Below are 26,962 nucleotides of genomic sequence, written 5' to 3'. Positions count from 1 at the left end.
TTCAGGGAAGATTCCTGATGAAAGGGAGGTGTTAATTATTTGTATTAGTTCGCCTGCCATCCAGCTAAATATGTTTTTTAAAAAGCTTGTTGGCAGGACATCAAGGGCACAGGTGGATGGTTTAAGACGTGACATGATTTTATCTAGGGTCTTGTAATCAATGGTGTTCAATTGTGACATGGTTGTTATGTCTGCCCTATTTGGGGTTGTTAATGGGGACATGTTTTTCATGCCTGACACAGAAGACCTAATGCCTTGTCTAATGGTTTCTATTTTATTGTTAAAAAAGGATGCACGCTCATTGCATTTACTAGTCGAGTGAAATTCCTGAGCAATGGGTGTTGGGGGATTTGTTAGTCTGTCAACAGTTCTGAAAAGGATCAGGGCATTATTGATGTTATTGTTTATGATCTTAGATAAAAATGATTGCCTGGCACTTCTTATTTCTAAGTTATAGTTTTGAAGATTCTCTTTATATATATCATAGTGGACTTGAAGGTTTGTTTTTCTCCATCTGCGCTCTGCTTTACAACATTCTCTTTTTTGGGTCTTTACGGATGGGGCAGTTCTCCAGGGAGCTTTTTGCTTACCAGAGATGCATTTGGATCTAATGGGTGCAATATCATCAATGGTTTTTGTGATTTTTAAGTTGAAATCGTGTAGAAGGTCATTTACTGAGGTTGGAATAGAAGTTTGGGGGGGGGGGGGGGGGGGGGCGCTAGGGAAAAGGCCTGTGTGAACAGTGCACTGGTCTTTTCATTGATATATCGTTTGGAAATAGTTTTAGACATAGTTTGAATAACAGGAAAGATAGTACGTCAAAGAATATGCAACAATGGTAAGACAGGGCAATGTCAGTTACAACAACATTTGAAATATCTAGGCCTTTGGGTGATGATAAGGTCCAGAGTGTGACCTCGATTATGAGTAGGGAGGTTCACATGTTGTTAAAGTTCAAAAACATCTAACAGAACAGAGAGTTCTTTGGCTTTGTTGTCCTCTGAGTTATCTACATGAATATTGAAATCACCAGCAATGATCAGACCATTAAATTCAGTAGTAATGATGGAGAGAAGCTCTGTAAGTTCATTAAGTGAGTGTTTGTTTTTGCTGTTGCAGTTCGACAGCGCTAGAATCTTAAAAATTGCTATCTATACTGAACTCTATTGAGAAAGCATTTTTTGTAAATTAATAGCTTTCCTATCCCATATAACATCGGGACCTCGTTCCTCTGAATCCGACACCGGGAGGCTGAGTCGGGATTACCAGTGTTATTAGTTAGCTACCGCGGCTAACCAGCTACTCACCTTTACACTTTTTGAACTGGCTTTTTTCTATCGGGATACCTCCCCGAACTACTAACAACCTTATATATTCTTATATCACATATCTCTGTAATACTCCTAGCTCACCATAATCAAATTGTTTTTCCATAATCAAATTGTTTTTCTCTCTCTCTGCAAATAACACCACTTTTCTCTTTCATGGCCTGCCAGCGCTGCCTGGAGCTTAGCTACCAGGTTGAGGAGATGAAGGGACGAATCTCAACTCTCACCAGATCAAACAAGGGGAGTCGCATCTTAGTTCACTTTATGACACATTACATAAAACAATAATTACAGACAGAAAGCACACAAACCACAACATCAAAGCCTCCACCTCCACCTGTAAGCCCAATCCCAGGTGAAACTCACTCTGTCCCTACATCACCAGGGACTTGGACCACCGTCAGGAAGAGGAGTCGTACCATCAACTCCCCTGGCACCAACCCCCATGAGGCCCTCCTGCTGCGGAACAGCTACGAGGCGCTGCAGAGCCACCAGTCCACACCGAAGCCGAAGAGAGCCAGGGCCTGCACCACCACCCCCCCCCCCCCCCCCCCTCCCTCTCTCTCTCCCCCTCTCCCACCCTGTGCCCCCTACAGGTCCATCACGCCGCCAGCAGAGGAAACTACAGTTCGTGTCTCCTCCCCCCCCCCCCGCACCCGCTCTTCTCCCCCCCCTCTGTGCTTGTAATAGGCTCGTCCATGGTCCGCCATGTTGCAGTCCCGAAGGCCAGAACCCACTGCATCCCAGGTGCCACGGTGAGGGACGTCGCCGAGGTCGTCCCGATGCTGGTGGAAGATGCCCCCCAGGCCACCTCCGTCATCATCCACGTGGGTGCCAACGACATCGGACGGGAGAGGTCGGAGGAGCTGAAGGACGACTTCTGAGCCCTCATCACCACCGTCAAGGGCACAGGTAAGACCTGCATCATCTCGGGCCCCTTCCCGAGTCCCAGGTATGGCGACACCAAATACAGTAGAATTCGAAGTCTTCACCTTTGGCTACAGGGATACTGCTGTCGTATGCAAATCCCATTTATAGACAATTTCACCACGTTCTTTAACCGTAGTGAGCTGTTTGCGAGAGATAGGTTTCACCCAAACAGGTATGGTGCCCGCCTGCTGTCCATGTCCATGGACCTCGCTGCCCAGCCCTGGACCTGGCCGGTGCCCTGTCAACGCTGATGTGGGATGAGTCCGATCCATTCCTCTAACACCAAACATGCCATCCAGACTATTGTCTCCCATCGGACTCCCACCACCACAAATAAGGTAATACATGGCGCAAATTTGAGAAATGTATTACCCATTTCATTAAGTATTCCCTCGAGTCAGTCCCAGTGTCAAAATGACATCTCCATGGCAATTTTGAATATCAGGTCCCTATCGAACAAAAAAACATTGATCATAAATGAGCTCATTTGTGATAGAAAACTCGACTGTATGCTACTCACAGAAACCTGGCTAGATACAAATGGAGCAGCAGCCCTTATTGAGGCATCTCCCCCCAACTACAGTTTTTTCCAATCAATCAGAAATGGAAAAAAGGGGGGAGGAACAGCTACCATAGCTTCAAATAACTTAAACTGCAGGAGCATATCCTTTGATATATTCTCCTCTTTTGAATATCATGCCACAGTTATGGCATGCCAACCACCTATTCTAACGGTAACTGTATACAGGCCGCCGAAACCAGCCCCTACCTTCCTACCTGACTTCTCTGAGTTCCTATCCATTATCCATCCCAACTATGATAGGATTATTATCACTGGTGATTTTAACTTTCATGTTGATAATGAGGCTGACTTGAGGGCTAGGGATTTTATTCACCTCTTGAAATCTATGGATTTTATCCAACATGTCAATGAACCCACTCACAATCATGGCCATACCCTTGATCTTGTGATTACAAAGGGTCTTGAGGTCTCAATATCAGGTATCAGCCACCTGGCCCTCTCTGACCATTTCTGTATTTTCTTTACCATTGTAACACGTAAAGCTGAAAGCAATGCTGAACGTGTTGTTAAAAAATGTTATTCCCTGCAGTGGCTGAGAATTTCAAAGCTTTGATGAACAGTAATCACACAACTCCCATGTTATGTGAAAACGACTTAGTAATTACCTTTAACAATAAAGTAAAAATGGCCCTAGACTCCCTGGCTCCTACCAAACTAAAAAAGGTTGGAGCCAAGAGGAGAGCACCATGGCGAAACAGTGAAATAAATCTCCTAAAGAGAACATGTAGGAAAGCTGAGCGCAGATGGAGAAAGAGCAAATTACAGATTGATCAGAATATTTTTAAAGAACATCTATCTGCCTTTAACTTGGCAATGCGAAATGCTAGAAAAAAAATCACTTCTCAAATATAATATCTACAAACAAGAATAACCCCAGGGTCTTGTTCTCGACAATTGATTGCCTTGTAAACCCTGCTCCTAGAACTCTAGACGGCGCAGCCTCTGTCACCAAATGCGAGGAATTTGCAGCCCACTTCAGGGATAAGATAACAATTATTAGAATGTGTTTTACTCAGGAAAGACTAGGTTTGAGTAACACTACAGATCCGCCACCACAGAACATGACTATGAGCATGTTCACCATGATTAGTACGGAAACATTAGGTAAAATTGTGTCACAGCTTAAACCGTCTACGTGTCCTCTTGACCCTATTCCTACCACCTTTTTTAAGGACATTTTTGAATCTGTGTCTGATGACATACTAGGCATTGTAAATCACTCCCTACTTAAAGGGATATTTCCAGCGGCGCTTAAAACTGCCCTGGTTAGACCCACCCTGAAGAAAAGTAACCTAGATCCTTCTGATCCAAAAAACTGTAGACCAATATCCAATCTCACTTTTCTAAGCAACATTTGAGAAAAGGCAGCGTATAGACAGCTTCATGAATTTTTAGTCTTAAATAATAGGTATGACCCACTTCAGTCAGGTTTCCGATCATACCACAGCACAGAAACCGCTTTGCTTAAGGTAACTAATGACCTTAGGATAAATGCAGACTCGAAAAAACTCTCGATTCTTGTACTCTTAGACTTAAGTGCAGCCTTTGATACGGTAGACCATTCCATACTTATTGAGAGACTTGAAAACTGGGTTGGCCTCTCAGGTCCGGTCTTAAACTGGTTCAGGACTTACCTGACTGACCGAGACTACTTTGTAGCCCTTGGTGACCATAAGTCAAAACATTATAGCACAACCTGTGGAGTTCCCCAGGGGTCCATTTTAGGACCGTTGCTTTTTAGCCTATACATGCTACCCCTCAGTTCTGTTATCAAGAAGCATAGCGTTAACTACCACAGCTATGCTGACGACACTCAGCTTTATATCTCAGTAACTCCCAACGACTACAAGATGATCGACCACCTGATAGATTGTATTGCCGATATTAATATTTGGATGACACAAAACTTTCTCCAACTCAATCAAGAAAAAACAGAGGTATTGATCATTGGCGAGAAAACTGGGAGAGAGAAATTATCTGCACACTTGAAAACACTAGCTCTTAACACTAAGTGTCAGTCTAGGTGTCATAATTGACCCAGATCTAAATGTTGAAACTCATATTAATAATACTATTAAAACATCCTTCTACCATCTAAGAAACATCACTAAGGTACAATCATTTCTCTCCCAGGCAGACACTGAAAAATTAATGCATGCGTTTGTTACTAGTAGGCTAGATTACTGTAATGCTCTCCTGACAGGTCTCCCCCAAAAAATGATTAATAGACTACAAATGGTTCAAAATGCTGCTGCTCGTGTCCTTACTAGGACCAAACGAAGAGCGCACATTACACCTGTCTTGAGATCACTACACTGGCTCCCTGTCAGTCATAGAATAGACTTTAAGATCCTTTTACTAGTCTAAAAATCACTCCACTGTGATGCACCCAATTACATGGTGGACATGCTCATAAGATACACACCAGCTAGACCCCTACGGTCTAGTGGCACGGAACTTTTAATAGTGCCAGAGGCTAGGACAAAGAGATTTGGAGGATCAGCTTTTAGCATATATGCTCCTAGATTGTGGAACACCCTACCTGAGGGCCTGAGGTTGTCTAAAACTCAGGACATTTTTAAGCGTGACCTCAAAACCTACTTATTCAATGTCGCCTTTTGATACTAAGGGAGACATTGGACATTATAGAACTAGGATCACTAGGCCATTACACCATACTCGTGTTTTGAGATTTGTGTTGACAGGAAAATGGACCCGGGTGCTGATGAGGCACTGTCAGCTCCCAATAGCACCCAGAGCAGTATTGGAACCGGTACAAGGGTGTACCAGGACCACCATCAGGTTGTATTGCTGTCATCTTTATTGTCTTTATTGTGTTGTTGCATCATAACTGTGCTTAAGATTCTCTTTTGGCAGGACCTGTGAACATGCTGGATGCAGAACTATGCAGATATAACACTAAATTTATGGACAGTGTGTACGCCGATAATATGCAAGGATTTTTTCCTGGATACATGGTGTACAGGTTTTTGCCCTTGCTTGCTTGCTTTGTGCCGGTGGTCCTTGGCCTCCCCTTGGGGCCCCCCAGCTTCCCCGTGTGCCTGGTCTGTTCCGCCGCCGGGCACCTGCTTGGCCGTCCTTGTGCGGGGCCCCTTGGGTCTGAGCCTGCTTTGCTGGGCCGGGTGTGTTGGGGGTGGGTGCGTCTAATGATCGCAAGGTTGGCAGATCGGCGGTTCGAGCCCCGGCTGGCCACATGTCGAAGTGTCCTTGGGCAAGACACTGAACCCCAAATTGCTCCCAGTGAGCGGGCCGGCGCCTTGCATGGTAGCTTGCCGCCATTGGTGTGTGAATGTGTGTGTGTGAATGGGTGAATGAGAGCTCATTGTAAAGCGCTTTGGATAAAGGCGCTATATAAGTGCAGTCCATTTACCATTTACCATTCCGCCGCCGGGCACCTGCTTGGCCGTCCTTGTGCGGGGCCCCTTGGGTCTGTGCTTGCTTGGCTGGGCCGGGTGTGTTGGTGGTGGGGCGGGCTGGGTGCGTGGGGCGGCGGGGGCTCCCTGGGGGGGGGGGGGTGGGGGCCCACCGCTGGGTACTGGTAGGCAAACTGGCTAGTAGTCGCTCTATTGGTAGAGGGCTGCAAGGGAATTTTTCCTGGCTACATAGTGTACAGGTTTTTACTTTTGCCTGCTCGCGGCTCTGTCAGCATTGATTGATTGAACATTTTCATTGTGTGAAGCGCATTGAGTTGCATCTTGTAAGAAATGCGCTATACAAATAAAATTTGATTTGATTTGATTTGATTAAAGAAGCTAGTAGAGTATTGGTGTGGTCTGTATAAAATTATAAAAAGAATTCGAGTGGAACATTTAAAAACAACTGAAAGATATTCAAATGATAGAAATTCCCAGAAGGATGTCTGTTTGCAGTTAAAACTGTCTCGGAAGAAAGAGGCGATTCCACCACCTTTTTTGTGGGATCTAACGACATCTAAGACACTTAAATTCCCATCTCCGTATGTAAGAAGACACAGGCTTCAATTTATATTTAAATGTATTCATCTAAATGATCCCCCCTATTTAAAACAGTATCTTGTTCCTTTAACATCAAATTACCAGTCGAGGCACTCCTCTCAGTTCCATTTCCTCAAGGTAAGAAAATAATTGGCAAAAGAGCCTTTAACTTTAAAGCCCCAGCTGATTGGAATAATTTACCAGTTAACATTAGATCCATCACATCTGTTGGTAGATTTAAGCATGCACTGACTTCTTACTTTGTGACTGATTGTTCTTGTTATCTCTGAAGTTGTAACTTAATATTTTATATTCAGCTGTCTAACGTATAGATGTAGATCCACCTTCCCTTAGTTTATAATTATTGGCCACTTTGGGCATGTTGTGGTTGTAATGTTTTCAATGTTTTTCATTAAGTAATGTTGTTGTTGTTGTTGTTGTTGTTTGTCTCTTGTCTTTGTCATAATTGTACTCTTTATTATTTTGACACTCTTGTTATGATTGTGATATATGTTGGGACCCTCTCTAAAACGAGATGACACATCTTAAGGGTCCACAGAGGACGCCATTGCGACGACGATAAGATTAATCTTATTATCCTAATAAAGAATTTTAAATAAAACAAACAAACGGTGTTGAGGTTTAAACTGCAATGAAAACGGTCCTTTTTTGTTGTTGTTGCTGTTCTGTGACTGCTGTAGATAGGGATGGTTGCTTCCAGTGCTGCTGACGCCCCCTGCTGGAGAGAAAGTGAATTTCAGTCACTGTTGTGCGAAAAATACTAACGCGTACTCAATGAAATCAATGTGTGTACCTGTACTGTTGCAACACGGCACTAATAGAGAGACAGGGAGATCCATCAGCTACACTCACTAATAGAGAGATAGGGAGATCCATCAGCTACACTCACTAATAGAGAGACAGGGAGATCGATCAGCTACACTCACTAATAGAGAGACAGGGAGATCCATCAGCTACATTGTAACGGTCCAGAGATTTGACCTTTTATTGCTGTACCTTCAGTTGGGTTTGGGTTTGACTCCTACCCCAGGACACCACTCTCAGATATGTGACAACTCCCAATGAAAAGGGCTACCTGTAGGCAAAATCTGTGATTTTCTTATATGTGATGTTATGGAAGTTTAAAGGTTGAAGAGCCTCAATGTAACAAACAATAGTTTTAACATAACTTACTTTTACTCATAGTTTGTAGTCTCAGTGTTATGTTTGTATTTCAGTTCAGCTGTGTACGTGTTTTTGTAGTCCACTAAATCTAGGACTACAATTCCCCAAACATCTAGCCATTAGGTGACATATTTGACACGTGTGTTGTGTGCTAATAAAGTGATGTTGTTTGAACCTTTTATACTCCTGCATTCACTTGTCACTGCTTTATGTCAATAAGATAAGAGCAACCACAAACAAAATCATATCCATGGAGCAAAACGGTGGGATGGCACAAAAAAACTGAAAAAATACACAGATACATAGCTTTGAGACAGAAATGTTGTTATGTTTTGATATGTTTATTGTGTTTGGGACAAATACAAATCAAATCAAATCCCAAATGTCCAGAAGTGCTAACCTGTTGTCTTCCTTGTTGTGTTATTAGTACCAGATGCTGTCTGCTGGGGAAGTGACCCCTCAGCCCCCCTCAGAACTGAGCCAGAGCTTTGCTTTGGGTCTCGCTTCTCTTGCTCCTCTACCAGCTTCTAGAACAGCCGTGCCTTTTTACCTCCTAAATGACCCCCTCTTTACAATGCTAACCTGCTACTTTCACACAACCACCACTAGTTGGCCGCTTGTAAACTAGCCTGCCTCCTACACAGAAAAACTGCAAAATAGCTTTATACTAGCTTATCCTGATGTGATTTTGAAAATGTAAGGATACTGGGTGGTAGAACGCACATATCTTGGACAAGTCATGAAAGGAGGGTCCTGAAATGTGATCAAAGTGCAAAGATATCACATGTTTCTTTCCTCACAGGGGGGTCATGACCCCTCATGGCTGTTCTAGTGTTAATAACCTGAGGAGACTTAGTTTCATCACATTGTGTGTCCTTAGGGGTCAATTCTTGTGAGCCTAGCAACTCACGTGTGTCTTTATTAGTGGTTAATTAGTAGAATTGACATGACAAGACACAGCTGTGTGTCACCCCTCATGGCTGAAACTCACTTGATCCATATTCTACAAGTGTTGCTGAGTACAGTGGTAGTAATCATGTTTATAGCCTTGGAAATATGTTGGTGTACACTACAGTCCATTATGGGTTCCCTATGCAATCTAGAGGTGGCACTTTTAACTGTTGGGACGCAGGAAAGGACCAAGAATACTTTGTATCACACCCCTCAAGGTTGAAACTCACTTGATTCATGTCCACTTGATTCATATCCACTTGATTCATATTGACTTGATTCATATCCACTTGATTCATATTCAATTGATTCATATCCACTTGATTCATATCCACTTGATTCATATTGACTTGATTCATATCCACTTGATTCATATTGACTTGATTCATATCCACTTGATTCATATCCACTTGATTCATATTGACTTGATTCATATCTACTTGATTCATATCCACTTGATTCATATTGACTTGATTCATATCCACTTGATTCATATCCACTTGATTCATATTGACTTGATTCATATCCACTTGACTCATATCCACTTGATTCATATTGACTTGATTCATATCCACTTGATTCATATTGACTTGATTCATATCCACTTGATTCATATTGACTTGATTCATATTGACTTGATTCATAAACACTTGATTCATAAACACTTGATTCATATTGACTTGATTCATATCCACTTGATTAATATTGACTTGATTCATATTGACTTGATTCATATCCACTTCATAAAGGACCATGGCCGCAAGGACAAACAGACTGAAGCACAGCTTCTACCCCAGGGCCATCCAGGCCCTGAACACAGCAAAGACCTAGGTTCTGGGCCCTGGACAGTCTGGACGGATTGATGGCAGCTGCTGGACTGAAAAAATCAGGTGTAGTGCTGAGGCACAAAAATGTACATTTCTAGCCTGCAAACTGCGACACTTCAAATGAATGTGCAATAACACTATGTGCAATATGACAACCCTAGTCGTCTATCTGTACAGTATAGTATAGTGGATAGTGTACATAGCCTTTATTTATGTAAACCAGCTCCTTCCCTTCTTGTGTTTTTTTTCCCTTTTTTTTTTCTTTCCTAGCACCAGGGGAGCCACCCATCTAAATGTCGTTGTTTGGTACCTGTACTATAGCAATGGCAATAAAGACCATTCATTCATAAACACTTGATTCATATTACTCAGTACTCAGAAACACTTCTAGAATATGAGTCAAGTGATTTTCAAACTTGAGGGGTGTCATATGAAGTATTCTAACACATATTCTAACATGATTACTACAACCATGTTTAGCCTTGGAAGATTATAGGTTTACAATCCATTATGTCCCCTATGCAGTGCAGCAGTCTGGATATTAGAAGAATTATAAACCCTTCAAAGCACAAATAATAGAGTCATAGAGTAGGATTACATCTGTATTGACATGTTTATTTCCAGATGTAGTAGCATATAATTTGGGTGACTTCATCCATATGTAGTATTATTTCTAAATGCTTAAACAAGTTTAACGTGGGCGCTTTTATTTAGAAGGAACTCACCCGAACTAAGTGGGCGGAGTTCCAGAACACAGCTCCGGAAGGACCCGGTGATGACGTCATCAAAAGACGACACCGTGTTGATAACAACTTTCATTCTAGTCCGTCGAGGCAGCTCGCTTGTAGGAATGAGATGTGATTTCTGGATGATAAGACGTCCGACAGGGCCGTTTGGAGCAGCGCCGGTATCTCCACATTGGTGAAAACGCAGCAATGTAAGTAATAATAATAATAATAATAATAATTCATTAGATTTATATAGCGCTTTTCCGAGGCTCAAAGACGCTGACAATATGGGAAAAACGGAAAACACAGAAACAACAAGCAACAGATAACATGAGCACATAGAACACAGAGTTAACGAACGGGGAAGGGGAGGTTGTATGCATGTCCATGGGGGGAGGGGGGTGGCAGGGTTAGGGGAGATGGTTAGGGGTAGGGGAGGTTGTAACTTGTATGCATGTCCAGGGGGGGCGGGGGTGGCAGGGATGGGGGAGATGGCTAGGGGTAGGGGAGGCTGTAGGCATGGGAGAACAGGTAGGTTTTGAGGTGGGATTTAAAAGTGAGGAGTGAGGGTGAGTCTCTGAGTGGTTGAGGGAGAGAGTTCCAGAGGCGGGGTGCGGCTCGTGAAAAGGCACGGTGACCGAAGCCTTTGAGTTTTGAGGGTGGGACAGTGAGGGGAACAATGGATGAGGATCGGAGGGTACGGGTAGGGCGGTGGGGGAGAAGGAGGTCAGTCAGGTAAGGGGGGGCCAGGCTATGGAGGGCTTTGTATGTGAGGATGAGGACTTTGAATTGTATACGTTCTTTAATGGGGAGCCAGTGGAGAGAGTGGAGGACAGGAGTGATGTGGTCACGGGAGCGGGTGTTTGAGAGGAGGCGTGCAGCAGAGTTTTGGACCATCTGGAGTCTATGGAGGGAGCGGGAGGTGATGCCGGTGAGTAGGGAGTTGCAGTAGTCGAGGCGGGAGGAGATGAAGGCGTGGATGAGGGATTCAGCAGCGGGGGGGGGGGGAGAGGCAGTGTCTGATTTTTGCAATGTTTCGGAGGTGGAAGTAGGATGTCTTGACAATGGAACTGACGTGGGGATCGAATGAGAGGGTGGGGTCCAGAATGAAGCCGAGGTTGCGAGCCAGGGGGGAGGGGGTGATGGTAGTGTCGTCAATGGTGAGTGTGATGGGTCCGGTTTTATTGAGGGTGGATTTGGTGCCGATGAGGATGACTTCGGTCTTTTCACTGTAACACGTGTTCGTAGCCAAGTCTTGCATTGCATTGTTTCTAGTGATGGCGAGATGAAGCTTCATGAACTGTTGAAGCTTTCCATCCAATTGCGTCACACATGGGCCGAAGCTTTGTGTTGCTTCATTTGCTCCACTGCGCCATTAAGTCAGGGCTTGACGCTTACCTTTTCCCCAGGTAGCACTGTGCTACCATGTTGACATATTTAGTAGCACACCAAGAATTTCAGTAGCACAATGAAAATTGTGCAATTTTTGTCAACAACGACAACAAATTATCATAATCATAACATATCAAAATGATCATAACCGGCTCTTGGCCGTAATAAAAATGGAGACTCACACAATGTAAAGGGGAAGTAAGAATATTAATTTCAGTTGGCCCACGGTTCGGTATGAACCTCGGTTTTTGGGTCACGGTTCACGGTTCGTGTTTATTTTTATTTTTTAAATGCTACTATTTATTTACAAACTTACTTTATTTTGCTTATACTTATGGAACTTTAACATTTAGACACATTCCAGAATATGACTGGTAAATTGTATCATATAAATATATATAAACAAAACACTTTCAAATGTAAAAAAATTACATAAACACTTTCAAATGTGACGTGTTGTGGATTGGAACTACGGATCATAAGCTTTCAAATGATGTGTCATACATTGAAATCCGAAAAAAGATTAAGTTAGAGTCATTTGAATGTTGTTAGACGTCAGGCACATATAGGGTTAACCTCTTTGTAATGAAACCGGAAGCAGACGCTGCTAGCAGCTAGCGGCTAACAAAACACAGCGCTACGAACTATGAGAGCTGGATCCCATATACCCCTTATGCGCATTTTAAGCGCATATAGGACTCGCGTGAAGCATTTCTGCGACACGCGTTTCTGTTCACTGTTTTCATTCCCTCATCGCTTATACACATAAGTTTGACTGCGCATGACAGTAGTTCAGCTGTCTTTTAGTCGCACTGGTGCGATTGAATGTATTTCCAAGTCGCACAGAAATATATTCACTCGCAAATGCGACCAAAACAGTCGCACTGTCGAGCCCTGCATTAAGTGGACAATAAATGTCTAGCAGGCAGAGTGATAATGACACCGTGGCGTTGGTGTGTGAAGCTTTGAATAGGCTAGGTGCACGATCTCCACTACTTCCTGAAAGGCACCTTGCATGAACATATCCTGTCTCACTCTATTGGTTTAATTGATTAATCAGCTGTGCGGTAAACTGTTGGAACACACAGTGCACAGCTGATTAATCAATTAAACCAATAGAGTGGCCCTATCTGAATAGGTATGTGCACGATGGAAAAAGCTCTATTTTATTATTTGTTCTTCAGCTTCTTGATTAGTGTAAATGGGCACAAATATATAAATATATACGTTTGTTAGTTTTACTGTATATAGGTATTTTGTATCTATATTGGTGAAATTACTGAACAAAATTTGAAATGTATCTGTGACTGTTTGTGCTTCATTTGTTTTCTATACACAGCTCCACCTCACAGCTACTGTTTCTGAACCCAAGTCCACAGAGTTCCTGCTGTGGTTCTTCAGTCCAGAAAAGCACAACGTGGGGTCCAAAGATGGTGGCCGTGCAGCTGGAATACTGCAGTCAAACACTGGAAGTCAACGTGGTCGTGAAAGAGGATGAAGGAGGGGAGGGAGTGGAGGAGAAAGAAGTGATGGTGAAAGAAGAAGTAGAGGAAGAAGGAGGAGAGGATGAAGAGATGGTAGATGTGATGCTGAAAGAGGAGGAGGAGGTTAGAGGAGAGGAGGAAGAAAAGAAAGATGTGATGGTGAAAGAAGAAGTAGAGGAAGAAGGAGGAGAGGATGAAGAGATGGTAGATGTGATGGTGAAAGAGGAGGAGGAGGTTAGAGGAGAGGAGGAAGAAAAGAAAGATGTGATGGTGAAAGAAGAAGAAGAGGAGGAAGAGATTAAAGATGTGATGGTGAAAGAAGAGGGAAGAGAATATGAAGTTGTGAAAGGAGAGGAAGGAGAAGAAGAAGAGGAGGTGGAGGATGAAGATGTCATGATGAAAGAAGAGCAAGGAGAAGATGGATCGGTGGACACAGATGGTGAGGATGGTGAGTTCATGTTCTGTATTTGGTGAAAGCCAGGCCAGATTAATGAATAGTTCAAAGGGCGCTGGCAGATATTTAGCGGTGTATGCAATCAGACATTTATTTTCATTTTTATTTTCCCCACGATTTCCTCCATAGCAGTTGTTGATTCAGTCAAACTAAAGTTGTTACAATTTCTCTAACTTCTATGACTGATCATGGAATTACAACTGTTGAGCAAGACAGTGAGTGACAGTTTAATTTTAATTTTAATTTTAATTTTGCCATTTAGCAGACGCTTTTATCCAAAGCGACTTACAATTACGAATTACAGGGACATTCCCCCTGGAGTAACTAGGTACAACGTGAATACTCTTAAACTGAAACGTTAAACTTGGATTCTGTCTCCGTTTGAGAGAATATGCTTTAAATCAATTGTTAATGATAAAACATTGATACGGTATCCATTTGTTGTAATATCTCTGTAACTCTCTGAACACTTCATGTTCCCACAGCGTGTGCAGACTCCAGAGATGTGGTGTTACTTCTGGCACTGCTGAGTCTATGGAAGCAGCACTTGTTCTCATGTTGTTTCTAATCCTGTATATGTTCCTATTCTTACAGGAGAGAGCTCCAACCCAGACTCAGACATGGAGCCCAGCTCCACCGCATCAGGAAGCCATAAACAACACAGACGGAGGAGGAGGAGCTCAAGACAGAAGAATCACCACTGTTTAGATTGCAGTGAGAGTTTCATTTGTCCAACTCACCTTAAATCACAACCACAGACTCAAGGAGGACAGAAGTCTCACTCTTGTCTTCAGTATGGAAAGAGATTTGGTCATATGAGCGATCTAAAGAGACACCAGAGAATACACACAGGAGAGAAGCCATTCTGCTGCTCCCAGTGTGGGAAGGGTTTCAGTCAGGCAGGATCCCTAAAGACACACCAGAGAATACACACAGGAGAGAAGCCATTCTGCTGCTCCCAGTGTGGGAAGAGTTTGAGTCAGGCAGAAAACCTAAAGAGACACCAGAGAATACACACAGGAGAGAAGCCGTTCTGCTGCTCCCAGTGTGGGAAGAGTTTCAGTCTGGCAGGTGACCTAAAGAGACACCAGAGAATACACACAGGAGAGAAGCCGTTCTGCTGCTCCCAGTGTGGGAAGAGTTTCAGTGTGGCAGGAAACCTAAAGAAACACCAGAGAATACACACAGGAGAGAAGCCATTCTGCTGCTCCCAGTGTGGGAAGGGTTTCAGTCGGGCAGGATCCCTAAAGAGACACCAGAGAATACACACAGGAGAGATGCCATTCTGCTGCTCCCAGTGTGGGCAGAGTTTCAGTCAGGCAGAAAACCTAAAGAGACACCAAAGAATACACACAGGAGAGAAGCCATTCTACTGCTCCCAGTGTGGGAAGAGTTTCAGTGTGGCAGGAAACCTAAAGAAACACCAGAGAATACACACAGGAGAGAAGCCATTCTGCTGCTCCCAGTGTGGGAAGAGTTTCAGTGAGGCAGGATCCCTAAAGACACACCAGAGAATACACACAGGAGAGAAGCCATTCTGCTGCTCCCAGTGTGGGAAGAGTTTCAGTCGGGAAGATGAACTAAAGAGCCATCAGAGAATACACACAGGAGAGAAGCCGTTCTGCTGCTCCCAGTGTGGGAAGAGTTTCAGTCAGGCAGGACACCTAAAGAGTCACCAGAGAATACACACAGGAGAGAAGCCATTCTGCTGCTCCCAGTGTGGGAAGAGTTTCAGTCAGGCAGGATCCCTAAAGAGACACCAGAGAACACACACACACTAGTTAACACGACTGCTCCCAGTGTGGGAGGTGTTTAAAGGAGACAGGAGCCCTAAAGAAGAAGGGGGGGTCTGCTGGCTGCACCATCATCTACTGTATGTTCATGTGCTTGTTGATCGGATCAGGGAGAAGGTTGTGTCATGACATGAGCCTTTTCTAGATCATCTTCTCTCAAATCCTCCTGTCCTCTTCTCATACCCTCCTCTCCTCCCTCATCCCTTCCTCCTGTCTCCTCCTTTCCTCTCCTCCCCTCCTCTCCTCCCATCCTCTCCCTCCTGGAGAGTGAAGGAGGAATCGAGGTCATAGGAGTTGAGATGTCCTTGTCCCCTCCTGCATCATGTCACCGCCCCTTCCACCCAGATGTGGCCTTGGTGTTTAGAAGCCGAGTGTGACTGAATTCTGGTATGTTGTTATGTTTGCAATAAATCCTCCTAACGTTTCAGCTGGAAGACTGAGATGTTGTACATCACATTATATTAACCAACTACGTGTTTCATGTAACACAATATGCTGACGTGTAATTCATTTAATTAAAGAAAACACTACAGTTAATCTCACTACTGGTTTTATGTCACAATGTAGCAGACGCCTTATTCCAAAGCGACTTGCAATCGATACATTCGACTAACCACTCAGTATAACCCACACAGAATAACCTCCTAATTGTTTCGTACTTCCTCTCTCATCTATTCATCCGCTCTTTCATTTAGATTAGATTACATTAGATTAGATTGAACTTTATTGTCATTGACAGAGTTACAATTGGTTGGGTTTGTTTTGGACAAATCATGCTCAAGATACCTGTCACATGTCTTTGTGATGTCATAATGTATTATTATATTATTTTTAAAATGATCTTTATTACATTCTATTAATGTTTTATTAATATTTTATCAGTTCTCTTTTACCCTTCTAATTCCTACTTAGTTCCATAACTGCTTATGTTACCAGTGAAGACAAGAGCAGGTGATCTCCAATTGATAGCGGGTTTTATTGTGTGGCTCTGTGCGTACAGACAGACACGCAAAATGAGAGAAAATCATTCCCCTTATGGAGGGGAGAGTGGACGGAGGGGGTAAGGCCAGGGTGCTTTTCCCGTGACGTCACGCTCATCACTGTGACGCAATCGGCCCTTTTTTTTTCTTTGATGTCTGTCTGTCACAACAGAGATGACTTCACACCAGAGTTGACGGGTTGTTGCTGGGATTTCACATTTGGGTATTTTCTCCCGACAAATATAAAAAAATAAAAATATATTTTAGTTGAAATAGGGTGATATTCTGGGCCAGATACTAACTAGTTGTGATATTACGTGGTCTGGCCGTTATCGGGCTGGTCCGAATTCGTCCAGGTCCGTCGGTGCTTACTGGGTAGGCTACTGTACTTTAAGTGTCTATTTTACCGTGGGAAGACTGCAGTGGCGTCTCTCACAACCAGGTCCGGCTCTAGGTGAGAGTATGATTTGATGCCCCCCCGGCAACATTTTGCCAGCCGGGAGACTTAACACACTGACCCACCGTGCCAGTCATGAAAGGTCATTGTCAGATACAGACCATAATGATATTCTTCAATTCGTGTGTGTGTGTGTGTGTGTGTGTGTGTGTATCTGTGTGTATCTGTGTGTGTGTGTATCTGTGTGTGTGTGTGACTCTGTCTGCCTGTGTGTGACAGGCATGAGTAGTCACATACTTGGAACAAATCAAGAGATACTAAAACACTGGACAGGGGATTTGAACCCCAGCCTCTCGGTCTAATAGACAGGAGACTTAACACACTGAGCCACTGTGACAGAGCTGGGAGAAGAAGAAAAAAAATCACCTACTTGAAGAAATTCAGTCCCACATCTGTTCACAAGGCTCTGATCAGTGTAGAATCTCTGTCCTCTGTCTCTCTGTCTATCTATCTGATCATGTGTATCATCATGTAGTCATGTAATCATATCTGATAGAATCAATCACACTGTCATACAGGCAGCAGCAGCATCAGACACAGTCTAGAAAAAGTCAATAGGTCATTGGATTTGAACCCTGGCCTTCAGCGTTAAAAAGACAGACTGAGACTTAACACACTGAGCTACTCGGGCAGTCCTGAGAAAAAAAAGACTCATCTACTTCAAGACATTTCACATGATCTCATTTCACATCTCACCATCATAGTGAAGTGTCAATAATAAGAGTTGTGTTGAGCTGCAGTACAGTTTTCTGTCCACTAGATGTCACCCTCCACCTGCCTGAGGCTGGGCTCATAGTTCTGTTCCATTCTGGTTCAGTGGCAGACAGACACTGGCAGACGTCCACACCAGGTTGCTTGCATTTACTACTGTAAATCTCACAAAATGGCCCCCACCTTCCCATACTGGTGATGAGGCTGGGAATGAGGTATTTTGACTTATTTAATATATTCATTTCTTTGTTTTGCCCATCTAACTATTATTTAAGCTTAATGGTTTGTCATGTTGTCAAGAGTTAATGAGTTGATGAATGTGTCTTGTACATGTTGACATAATAGCTCATCCAACAATAGACAATGTGTTTCCTATTTTCCTTATCTTGATTGGACACAGACGTGCTTCTTAGAGAGAGTGTGTGTGTGTGTGTGTGTGTGTGTGTGTGTGTGTGTGTGTGTGAGAGTGTGTGTGCACTGTGCATGAGTGAGTGCGTGTGTCGTGCGTGCGTGTGTGTGTGTGTGTGTGTGAGTGCGTGCGTGTGTGTGTGTGTGTTGTGGTATTCAACACTTAGGAGATAAGATGCATACATAATAAAAAATGCAGACCAATTTACACATTATACATAATTACCCACTAGCCCACAGTCTTTGCCGTGCAAACGAGAAAAACCTTCAGCAATTCTACAGCCATGTGTCGTTTCCTGCTTCTGCGGTGAGACCCTCTACCCTCTCTCCCCTCTGGGAAGCACCAAGTATCACATCGTAGGGAGCTGGTTTCAATGAGAGCCAATGAACTCTGTTGATTGACGGTTGGAGAGCTGTAGACATGCTAACAAGCCTGTCTGGAGGAGGACACAGGGGGGGTGGGGGGGGGGCACTTGGGCTGCGGGTGGGATTAGAGCTAGGACTGAGGTGTAGGTGGGACTAGGAGTAGGATTTGGACTGGGACTGGGACTGGGACTGGGACTGTAGGTGGAGCTGAGGTGTAAGTGGTGTGTGTGTGTGTGTGTGTGTGTGTGTGTGTGTTTGTGTGTGAGTGATACTGGCAGCATCTGTACTAACCCTATACCCTCTACGCCATACATACACACACACACAAACAGTGAGGGAGTGGGCCTGGATTGTCAAAAGTGATAAAGTAGTACATCAATAGTTTTAGCTACCAAGCTCTCTCGGGAGACTGACTCCTGGGGGGTATTCCATCAACGTCACTAAAGGAAAATCCAGGCTTATTTATCTCGCGAGACTTATCAAAATAAGCCCGGATTTTCCTGTAGAGACGTTGATGGAATACCCCCCCTGTTTTGTTAGTTATGCATAATATGTACGTATATGATTTGGGCTGCAGTATGACAGTATGATGGCCTGACTTAGTGGAGGCTGGGTGGAGGAAGAAATCGGATGGACGGGGCTCATCGTAACGCATGGAATGGAATGAGGAATGGTAATCATGATAACACACTTTGTCGTTCCTCATTCCGTCTCCATGTGTCACAAGGATCCCCGTCCTCCTCCTCCGATTGGTCTTCCTCCAGCAGCCTCCCCTAGTCTGAGTAGCAGAAAGACGTGTGTCGTAAATGAGAGTCAGCCCAGGGTGATGATGAAGGTCCTGTAGACCTCCCGGTAGGCGTTCCTCAGGAGGACATAGGGGAAACACTTCTCCAGCATGTCCTGGCTCAGGAACGGGGAGGTTTCCACTATCTACAGGTAAGAGATCACACAGTTATATACTGTCAATCAAATACATTCCATTTTAGTGATGCAGTATATCAAGTAAAACATCAGAGGATGGGGTCATTGTAATGCATGGACGAGATGGGTGCGGCTGTGGCGCAGGAGGGGCGGCTGATCGGCGGTTCGAACCCGGGCCAGCCACATGTCGAGGTGTCCTCGGGCAAGACACTGAACCCCAAATTGCTCCCAATGAGCGGGCCCGGCGCCTTGCATGGTAGCTTGCCGCCATTGGTGTGTGAAAGTGTGTGTGAATGGGTGAATGAGAGGCCATTGTAAAGCTCTTTGGAATAAGACAGTATCTAAGTCAGTCCATTTAGATGAGGAACGGTTGTATGCAGGGTGTGTTTGCCAAGCGGAGCCTCTACACTACCATGTGCAGAAGCAGGTAAATGGAGTCCCGGTTCGTGGTGTCCACTCGCTCCACGTTCTGACCCAGCTGCAGCAGTGTGGAAGACGCCACCTGTAAGGTCGCATGTCAAAGGTCAAGATTATAAATATCAACAGGAGAAAATAAATCCATAAATACATTTCCAAAGGGAGGTTTTTTAGGACACTACATCTTAAACGGTCACAGGAGCAACAACAACTAAAGATCGGAAAAGTAAAAAGGGAATGTGACGCTCCCAAAACAAATACAAAGATTTCCCAGGGTGTATAGAAGGTCCCCTCGGACCTCCCTGTGTTTGGGTAGTCTCTTCTAGGCGGTCTACAGATGCTCGAACTATCAACAAACCACAGTATCGACGGCAACTCCGCTGACATGCAACAGTTTGCGTAGGTCAGGACCGGCCGTGGCGTTTGCCAAGAGAAACAACTCAGACAAGTACAACTTACAACTGCCTTCACCCCTGGGCCTGGTGGACACTGTGTGTTTGAGATTAAAAGGGGCAATCTGGGATTGGTACGGTATATACATTTGGACATGGTTAAAACTATCATTTCGATCTCAGTCCTCTGCATCCGTACACACAAACACACACACACACACACACACACACAAACACACACACACACACACACACGCACGCACACACTCACACACGCACACACACAGAGACACACACACACACACACACACACACACACACACACACACATACACACACACACACACACACACACACACACACACACACACACCAAAAAGTGGGTGGAAAAAGTTGTTGCTGCCAGTTCACACAGCAGAGGACTGTGGAGCTTGAGGAAGGAGAGGGTTAATAGACCCACTCCCCACCAAGTACACCAAGGTCCTAACTAGCAGCCCAAGACCGTAGCTCCATCTATGAATTTGAAAGTGGTTTCATTTCTCCGTCCCTCCGCTGTTTAACAGAATCCCAATTGCCCATTTTATATCATGATAATAACCAATCAATAACATGATTTATAACCAACGTTAGAGGTTTGTACTACTCACCAACAGGAACTCTTTGAGGTGCTGCTCGATGTTCTTGTTCTGGACTGTGAACATGGCTGCAGCCAGTTGATTGACAGCAGTGGCTACACAGTGGATGTTGTTGTGGTGACCTGACGATGACAGACAGACAGAACAGATGGATGGACAGACAGAGTAATATTTACAGAGGGAAGGAGGAGGGGGGGGGGCAACCCTTATAAAAGATCATCACTAAGACAAACAGACTGAAGAACAGCTTCTACCACAGGGCCGTCCAGGCCCTGAACACAGCAAAGACCTAAGTTCTGGGCCCTGGACAGTCTGGACGGATTGTATGGCAGCTGCTGGACTGAAAAAATCAGGTGTAGTGCTGAGGCACAAACATGTACATTTCAAGCCTGCAAACTGTGACACTTTAAATAACGTGAAACAATACTATTGTGCAATATGACAACCCTAGTCGTCTATCTGTACAGTATAGTACAGTGGATTGTGTACATAGCCTTTATTTATGTAAATATATATGATTTTTTAAAAAGTTTTTTTTTTTTTCCTTTCCTAACACCAGGGGAGCCACCCCTCCTAAATTTCGTTGTTTGGTACCTGTACTGTAGCAATGACAATAAAGTCCATTCATTCATTCATTCATTCATTCATTCATTCATTTATAAAGCTCTCACTGGCACAGCACCAGAATATCTGAAAGACCTTCTGCTAGCATATCTGCCCAATAGAGCTCTCAGGTCTTCTGACACTGGCTTTCTCTGTGTACCACATGTACAAAAGAGGAGATTTGGTGAGGATGCATTAATTTTATGCACCAAATTGTGGAATGCACTGCCAGTTTACATTAGGGATGCAACCTCAGCAAATATTTTCAAGTCAAGACTAAAAAAGCATCTTTTTAATATTGCCTTTAAATGACTAAATAATTAAATGGTGATTATATAATGATTAAAGCACTTTGAGCTGCAACGTTTGCAGGAAAAGTGCTATACAAATAAAGGTTATTATTATTATTATTATTATATTATTATTATTATTATTATTTATTTATATGTATTATTATTATTATTATACATCATCAAGCAATACATATACAGTACATTCAATTGAATGGGGAAATGTGTCCAAACTTTTGACTGGTACTGTACAGAAGTGGCAAATCATCTTCTTTGGACACCCCTTATAGTCATAAAGGGCCCCCTAACAAGTGTGTCATATGAACCCTGCAGAGTGACACCTAACCAAACAGCACTTTGTGCAACAGGAAACACTGGACTTCCTCAACCTTGAGTTGAGAGCCTATCCTCCTAAAGAGAGAGAGAGAGAGAGAGAAAGAGAGAGAGAGAGAGAGAGAGAGAGAGAGAGAGAGAGAGGGAGAGAGAGAGAGAGCCTATCCTCCTAAAGAGAGAGAGAGAGAGAGCGAGAGAGAGAGCGAGAGAGAGAGAGAGAGAGAGAGAGAGAGAGAGCCTATCCTCCTAAATCATGTCAATGGAAAAAGCAACAGACTGAACCAACAACCTGAGGTAAATGCCACCCTCTGCTCTGCTGTAGATCTTCTGTTTGATGTCGCTGAAGTTTTTGTTTAGTCAAGGCTCAGTGCCAAGTCCCTGAGTTCAGCAGGCCCGAGGCCAAGACTAACTATGAAAGCAGCACGGCATTTAGATCTCTGGAAACATGTCCCCGTCGCAAAAATATGTTTGTCATTATTCAACATCTTTGCATCTTTGTATGCATGTGGGGGTCTGCTGTCATTGGAGAGTCATTATCATTCAACGATGGCACAGGGCTCTTCTCATTGCACGGGGGTAAGAGAGATGGTGTGAGATAAGGTGGGATGATATTATGATAAACAGAACGGTTTTCGTTGGTACTCTTACTCACTATTTACTGAGAAACGAATGTGGTAACTATGTGGTAACGAAGGGAACTTTCTGGAATTCAGCACAAGGTTACCACCTAAATGCTACTAATAGTGGTGCTTCGGTTAGTGAATCTAAAAGAACCAAAGAGTGCAATTATCAGGTAATAATAATGCTTTTACTGAGGACTTTCTTAATAAGATACTGGTCAAGTGTCTGGTGTTTTGGTCTGCGAGGTCATTTTAAATGTACGACTCAGCTAAATGGCATATATTATTATATTGATATCAAAACACTGAATAAACTGCTGAAGTCACAGTGCCTGGGCATTGTCATCCCTTATCCTAGGCTTTACACTCACCTCCATACTCTTTGCTGTAGGACGAGTTAGGATCCAGAGCCAGGATGGGCAGGGACACAGCGACGTAGACCAGGAGCAGACAGGACAGCTTGTACTCCTCATCCACTGAGGAGTTATCTAGGGAGAGTATAGACAGAGGCTGTAGAGTCCTGCTGAGCCACAGTTAAACACAATGTAAATACAGTAGCATACGGTATGTATATGTTGTACCGTACGCGTGTGTTCATTGGTTGTACATGCAGGGGTGAAAGTGGTTTGAGTTTCTTACAGGAACTATAGGCTACTACCCCAACCTTCATCGTTTCATATTGTTCTCCTCCTGCCCCCAGCTTCATGCATCCCTGAACACACACATTGTGGTGTTGGTGTCGAAATTAGAAACACTTTAGGGCTGCCATGTTTCACCAAAAGTTTGGAGTGAGAGTTTTTGGTGGTGGAGCGACCCAAAACTGTGCACGTTTTGGTAGCGGCGGCCCCTCTCTCCCACACAATTATTTGTGCTAGTTTCCTGCAATTTTAAACCAGCACAAGAAATGAAAATAATTGGAACATTTGATAAAACAAGAGAAATTCAGATAATATATCTTAAGTCTTAATAAACAAATACAGTAGCCTACAGAGTCTAAAACAAAATTGGGCCTCATCAAGTGAACTCAACCCCTTGGTCAGCAGCAGAAAGACCCTTGGTCATCATCTTATATACAGTGCATAGATGGCTATCATGTTATACAGTACATACCAGGGTTTTTCCTGGGTCAGAATCAAGCCTTGGAGGTTGATGTTGTGCGCGCGCAGTGCGCCCAAATTTTCTTTGAGGGACCCCCAATTGTTGTATTTGTATTGTAAATTGTAATTATTATTATTAATAATAATAATAATAATAATAATAATACGATGCGATTTGAAAGTACCAGTAGGCTACCAGATACGTATGCACATATTTTGCTACCAGGGTTGCCAGATGGAATTGACCATTTCCAGCCCAACCAGTCTAAAAGCTGCCGAATCCACCCGTCCAGTGTGACCAAAAGTAGCCCAATCTGGCAACACGGCTTGCTTATGGAAGCATATAGTGGACTAAATTCAAATGTTAATGCAATTTGAGATTGCATTTGCATGTTCCACTTTTGCATGCATTCTTTCAGACAATATTCAAATTCAAATGCAATTCTAATGAGCGGATGTGTTTCCTAGAACATATAAATGCAATTGCTAATCACATTATTGCATTACAATTTGAATATTGACTCAAATAACGCAGGCAAAAGTGGCAAATGAATATGCTATTTTGGGATTGCATAGTCATTTTCACATTAGAATGAAAATTTGAATTTGGTCAGCTACAAAGCGGATGTGTTTACTAGAACATGTAAATGCATTTGCGTATCACATTATTGCATTACAATTGAATATTGACTCAAATAACGCAGGCAAAAGTGGCAAATGAATATGCTATTTTGGGATTGCATAGTAATTTTCACATTAGAATGAACTTTTGAATTTTGTCAGCTACAAAGCAGCGCATGACTTTGAAAATTAAATGTCAAATGGCTTTGCATTATCATTTTAATATTGACAGCGAATGTGCACATCAGGTACATGAAAATGAAAATGCAAATCATTAGAATTGCATTTGAATTTGAATATTGTCTGAAAGAATGCATGCAAAAGTGGAACATACAAATGCAATCTTAAATTGCATTAACATTTGAATAAAGTCCACTATATGCTTCCATACGGCGCGACTGTAATCCCGGTCGGACTGTCTCAGTGCCCAGTGCTGCCCACCCAACCACGTCGCGTCGGGTCTACTGTAAAGCGGGTTAACATGTCCTTTTCAAAGGTATTAAAATAGACGCAACGAAACATAACGTCAGCCATGTGTTTCCTTGTTGGAAATTATGGATCGTGAATCGTGATTGCTTCTGCATTCTGCAGCAATCGGATTTTGATTGACAGGCAGCTGCATCTCTTCCCCCAACGGCGTTCCGGCACAGAAAGTCTTGCCGGAACGCAGCACCGGACCGTTCCGGCCCACTTTCACCTATGTGTACATGTATATACTGTAGGCTTTATGTTGTATATGTAACTGGCAGGTTGGTTTAAACCGGGGACATCTCGCATGGTAGTCACAGACCGCTATATCATTAAAACGTTTTACCAAGAGGACATTCTTGTGATAAGAGCGCTATGTCTGGGCCTGCAGGACGATCTCCTCACAAGAGCGTGATTCTAAAACACCTCAACTACATATGTATGTCCAGTATATAGGCTGTATATATGTATTATGTCGATTTTATGTATCCTGTACTGTATACATAGTGTGTATGTGCATTGTATGTACACAACGGACATCCAACAGCCCGTCGCCTTGCCTACCTGTGCGCATGTTGGCGATGGCTTTGACCAGGGCGGGGTCTATGTCACAACTGAGGCCTGCAGCAGAGGCCAGCTCAAACACACTGAGGGTCACCTGGACAGTGACCGTACACATATAGAATCAAATCAGTAAGGTATCTGTGAAACAACATGAAACAAAAAAGAGAATCATCCCAAGAAGCATCCAAATCTATGGTTTTTTCCACAGTTTTCAGTGTGCGGATGCTTTTTTTCATCCCATGTCAGCTCCAGCACTTCAGCTAAATCTGATTATGGATGAGCCAGTGGTATTTTCACCAAATAAACAACAACAAAAACAACCTTTCTCGAGACAGCGATTGTATATCATTGGTTAACCTCCTGGCCTGTGTCTGTTGCCAGGCATGCCAGGCTTTTTTCCTGCTGACATGTTTTGTTTTTGGTGAGAGACAGGGGTGAGTGTGTCCCACGGAAGGGAGGTGGGGAGGGGTGCTGCTGACGTCTTTGGGGTTACTGTGGCATGTCTGTCAAGCCCCTCTCTCAAGGGCTACCACAAGGGGTTTTTACTCTTTGTAAGAAGCTAGTACTTAGAAGCAACATCCTGCCACTAATGCTGAAGATGCTACTAGTCAACATGCTACCACTATCATCACACTACCACAGACATTTTAATAGGAACACACCCTTTTGCTCTCAAAACACCCTCGATTCTTTGTGGCGTTGATTCCACAAGATGTTGGGAACATTCCTTTGAGATTCTGGTCCATGATCACATGATTGCATCATGCAATTCCTGCAAGATTTTTTCAGGTGCACTTTCAAGCTATGAATCGTTCACCCACATCCCAATGGTGTTCTATTGGGTTCAGATCCGGTGACTGGAAAGGCCACTGAAGAACACTGACTCCCACATTGTCATGTTCATGAAACCAGTTTGAGATGACTTTTGCTTTGTGACATGGTGTATCATCATAATGCTGGAAGTAGCCATTAGAAGAAGGCACATGGATAGCAAAACAATACTCAAATAGGCTGTAGCATTGGAGTGGATGATCCTGACATCTGGACAGTTGTTTCAAAGTTCTGATCTTGAAGGAGAAGGATGCTTTTACCTTGATGTCTGTTTCAGGAGAGATGAAATCCCTCAGGCCTTCGATGGGGCCCATGATGTAAGGGCAATGCTTGTGCATGATCTAGAAATGGGGAAAAAAACATGAATATCTAAAAAAAACATGATTGATTGGTAACTTCTTTCAAAGGACATTCCAGATTTAGATAACAGCGCTGGAAGTTGCTAAGTAACGTGGAAAAAAAACCTCTTTAAAAAAATCCGGCCCCAGATTTGGGTGGACCGAAAAGAGCCTCGCTTGTTGTGTGATCAAAGTATATCAAATAGTTTCTGAGCGGAAAATCTGTTTAAAGAACGACTAAAATTATCATACTGTACAAAAGCTATTTATGTTTTTCCGTA

At 43.5% G+C, this 26,962-nt stretch overlaps 1 protein-coding gene across 1 annotated transcript in view; it reads right to left on the bottom strand.

Moving 5' to 3' along the window:
- Window positions 1-19,364: 19,364 nt before the first annotated feature.
- The window catches only part of LOC308173717 (nck-associated protein 1-like), a gene marked incomplete at both ends in the record, with an annotated part of 27,322 nt that continues 19,724 nt past the window's right edge, over window positions 19,365-26,962 (bottom strand). Inside the window, 6 exons of the mRNA XM_080550792.1 lie at window positions 19,365-19,481; window positions 19,885-19,974; window positions 20,929-21,038; window positions 23,134-23,250; window positions 25,513-25,606; window positions 26,604-26,684. Of these exons, the coding sequence (XP_080406918.1) occupies window positions 19,365-19,481; window positions 19,885-19,974; window positions 20,929-21,038; window positions 23,134-23,250; window positions 25,513-25,606; window positions 26,604-26,684 (609 nt within the window). The remainder of the gene's footprint in view (window positions 19,482-19,884; window positions 19,975-20,928; window positions 21,039-23,133; window positions 23,251-25,512; window positions 25,607-26,603; window positions 26,685-26,962) is intronic.

Source organism: Nansenia antarctica (genome assembly GCF_963989245.1).
Source record: "Nansenia antarctica genome assembly, contig: SUPER_18_unloc_1, whole genome shotgun sequence".
Lineage (NCBI taxonomy): Eukaryota > Metazoa > Chordata > Actinopteri > Argentiniformes > Microstomatidae > Nansenia > Nansenia antarctica.
Note: the sequence above shows the minus strand (reverse complement) of the source record. Positions and strands in the feature narration are given on the sequence as shown.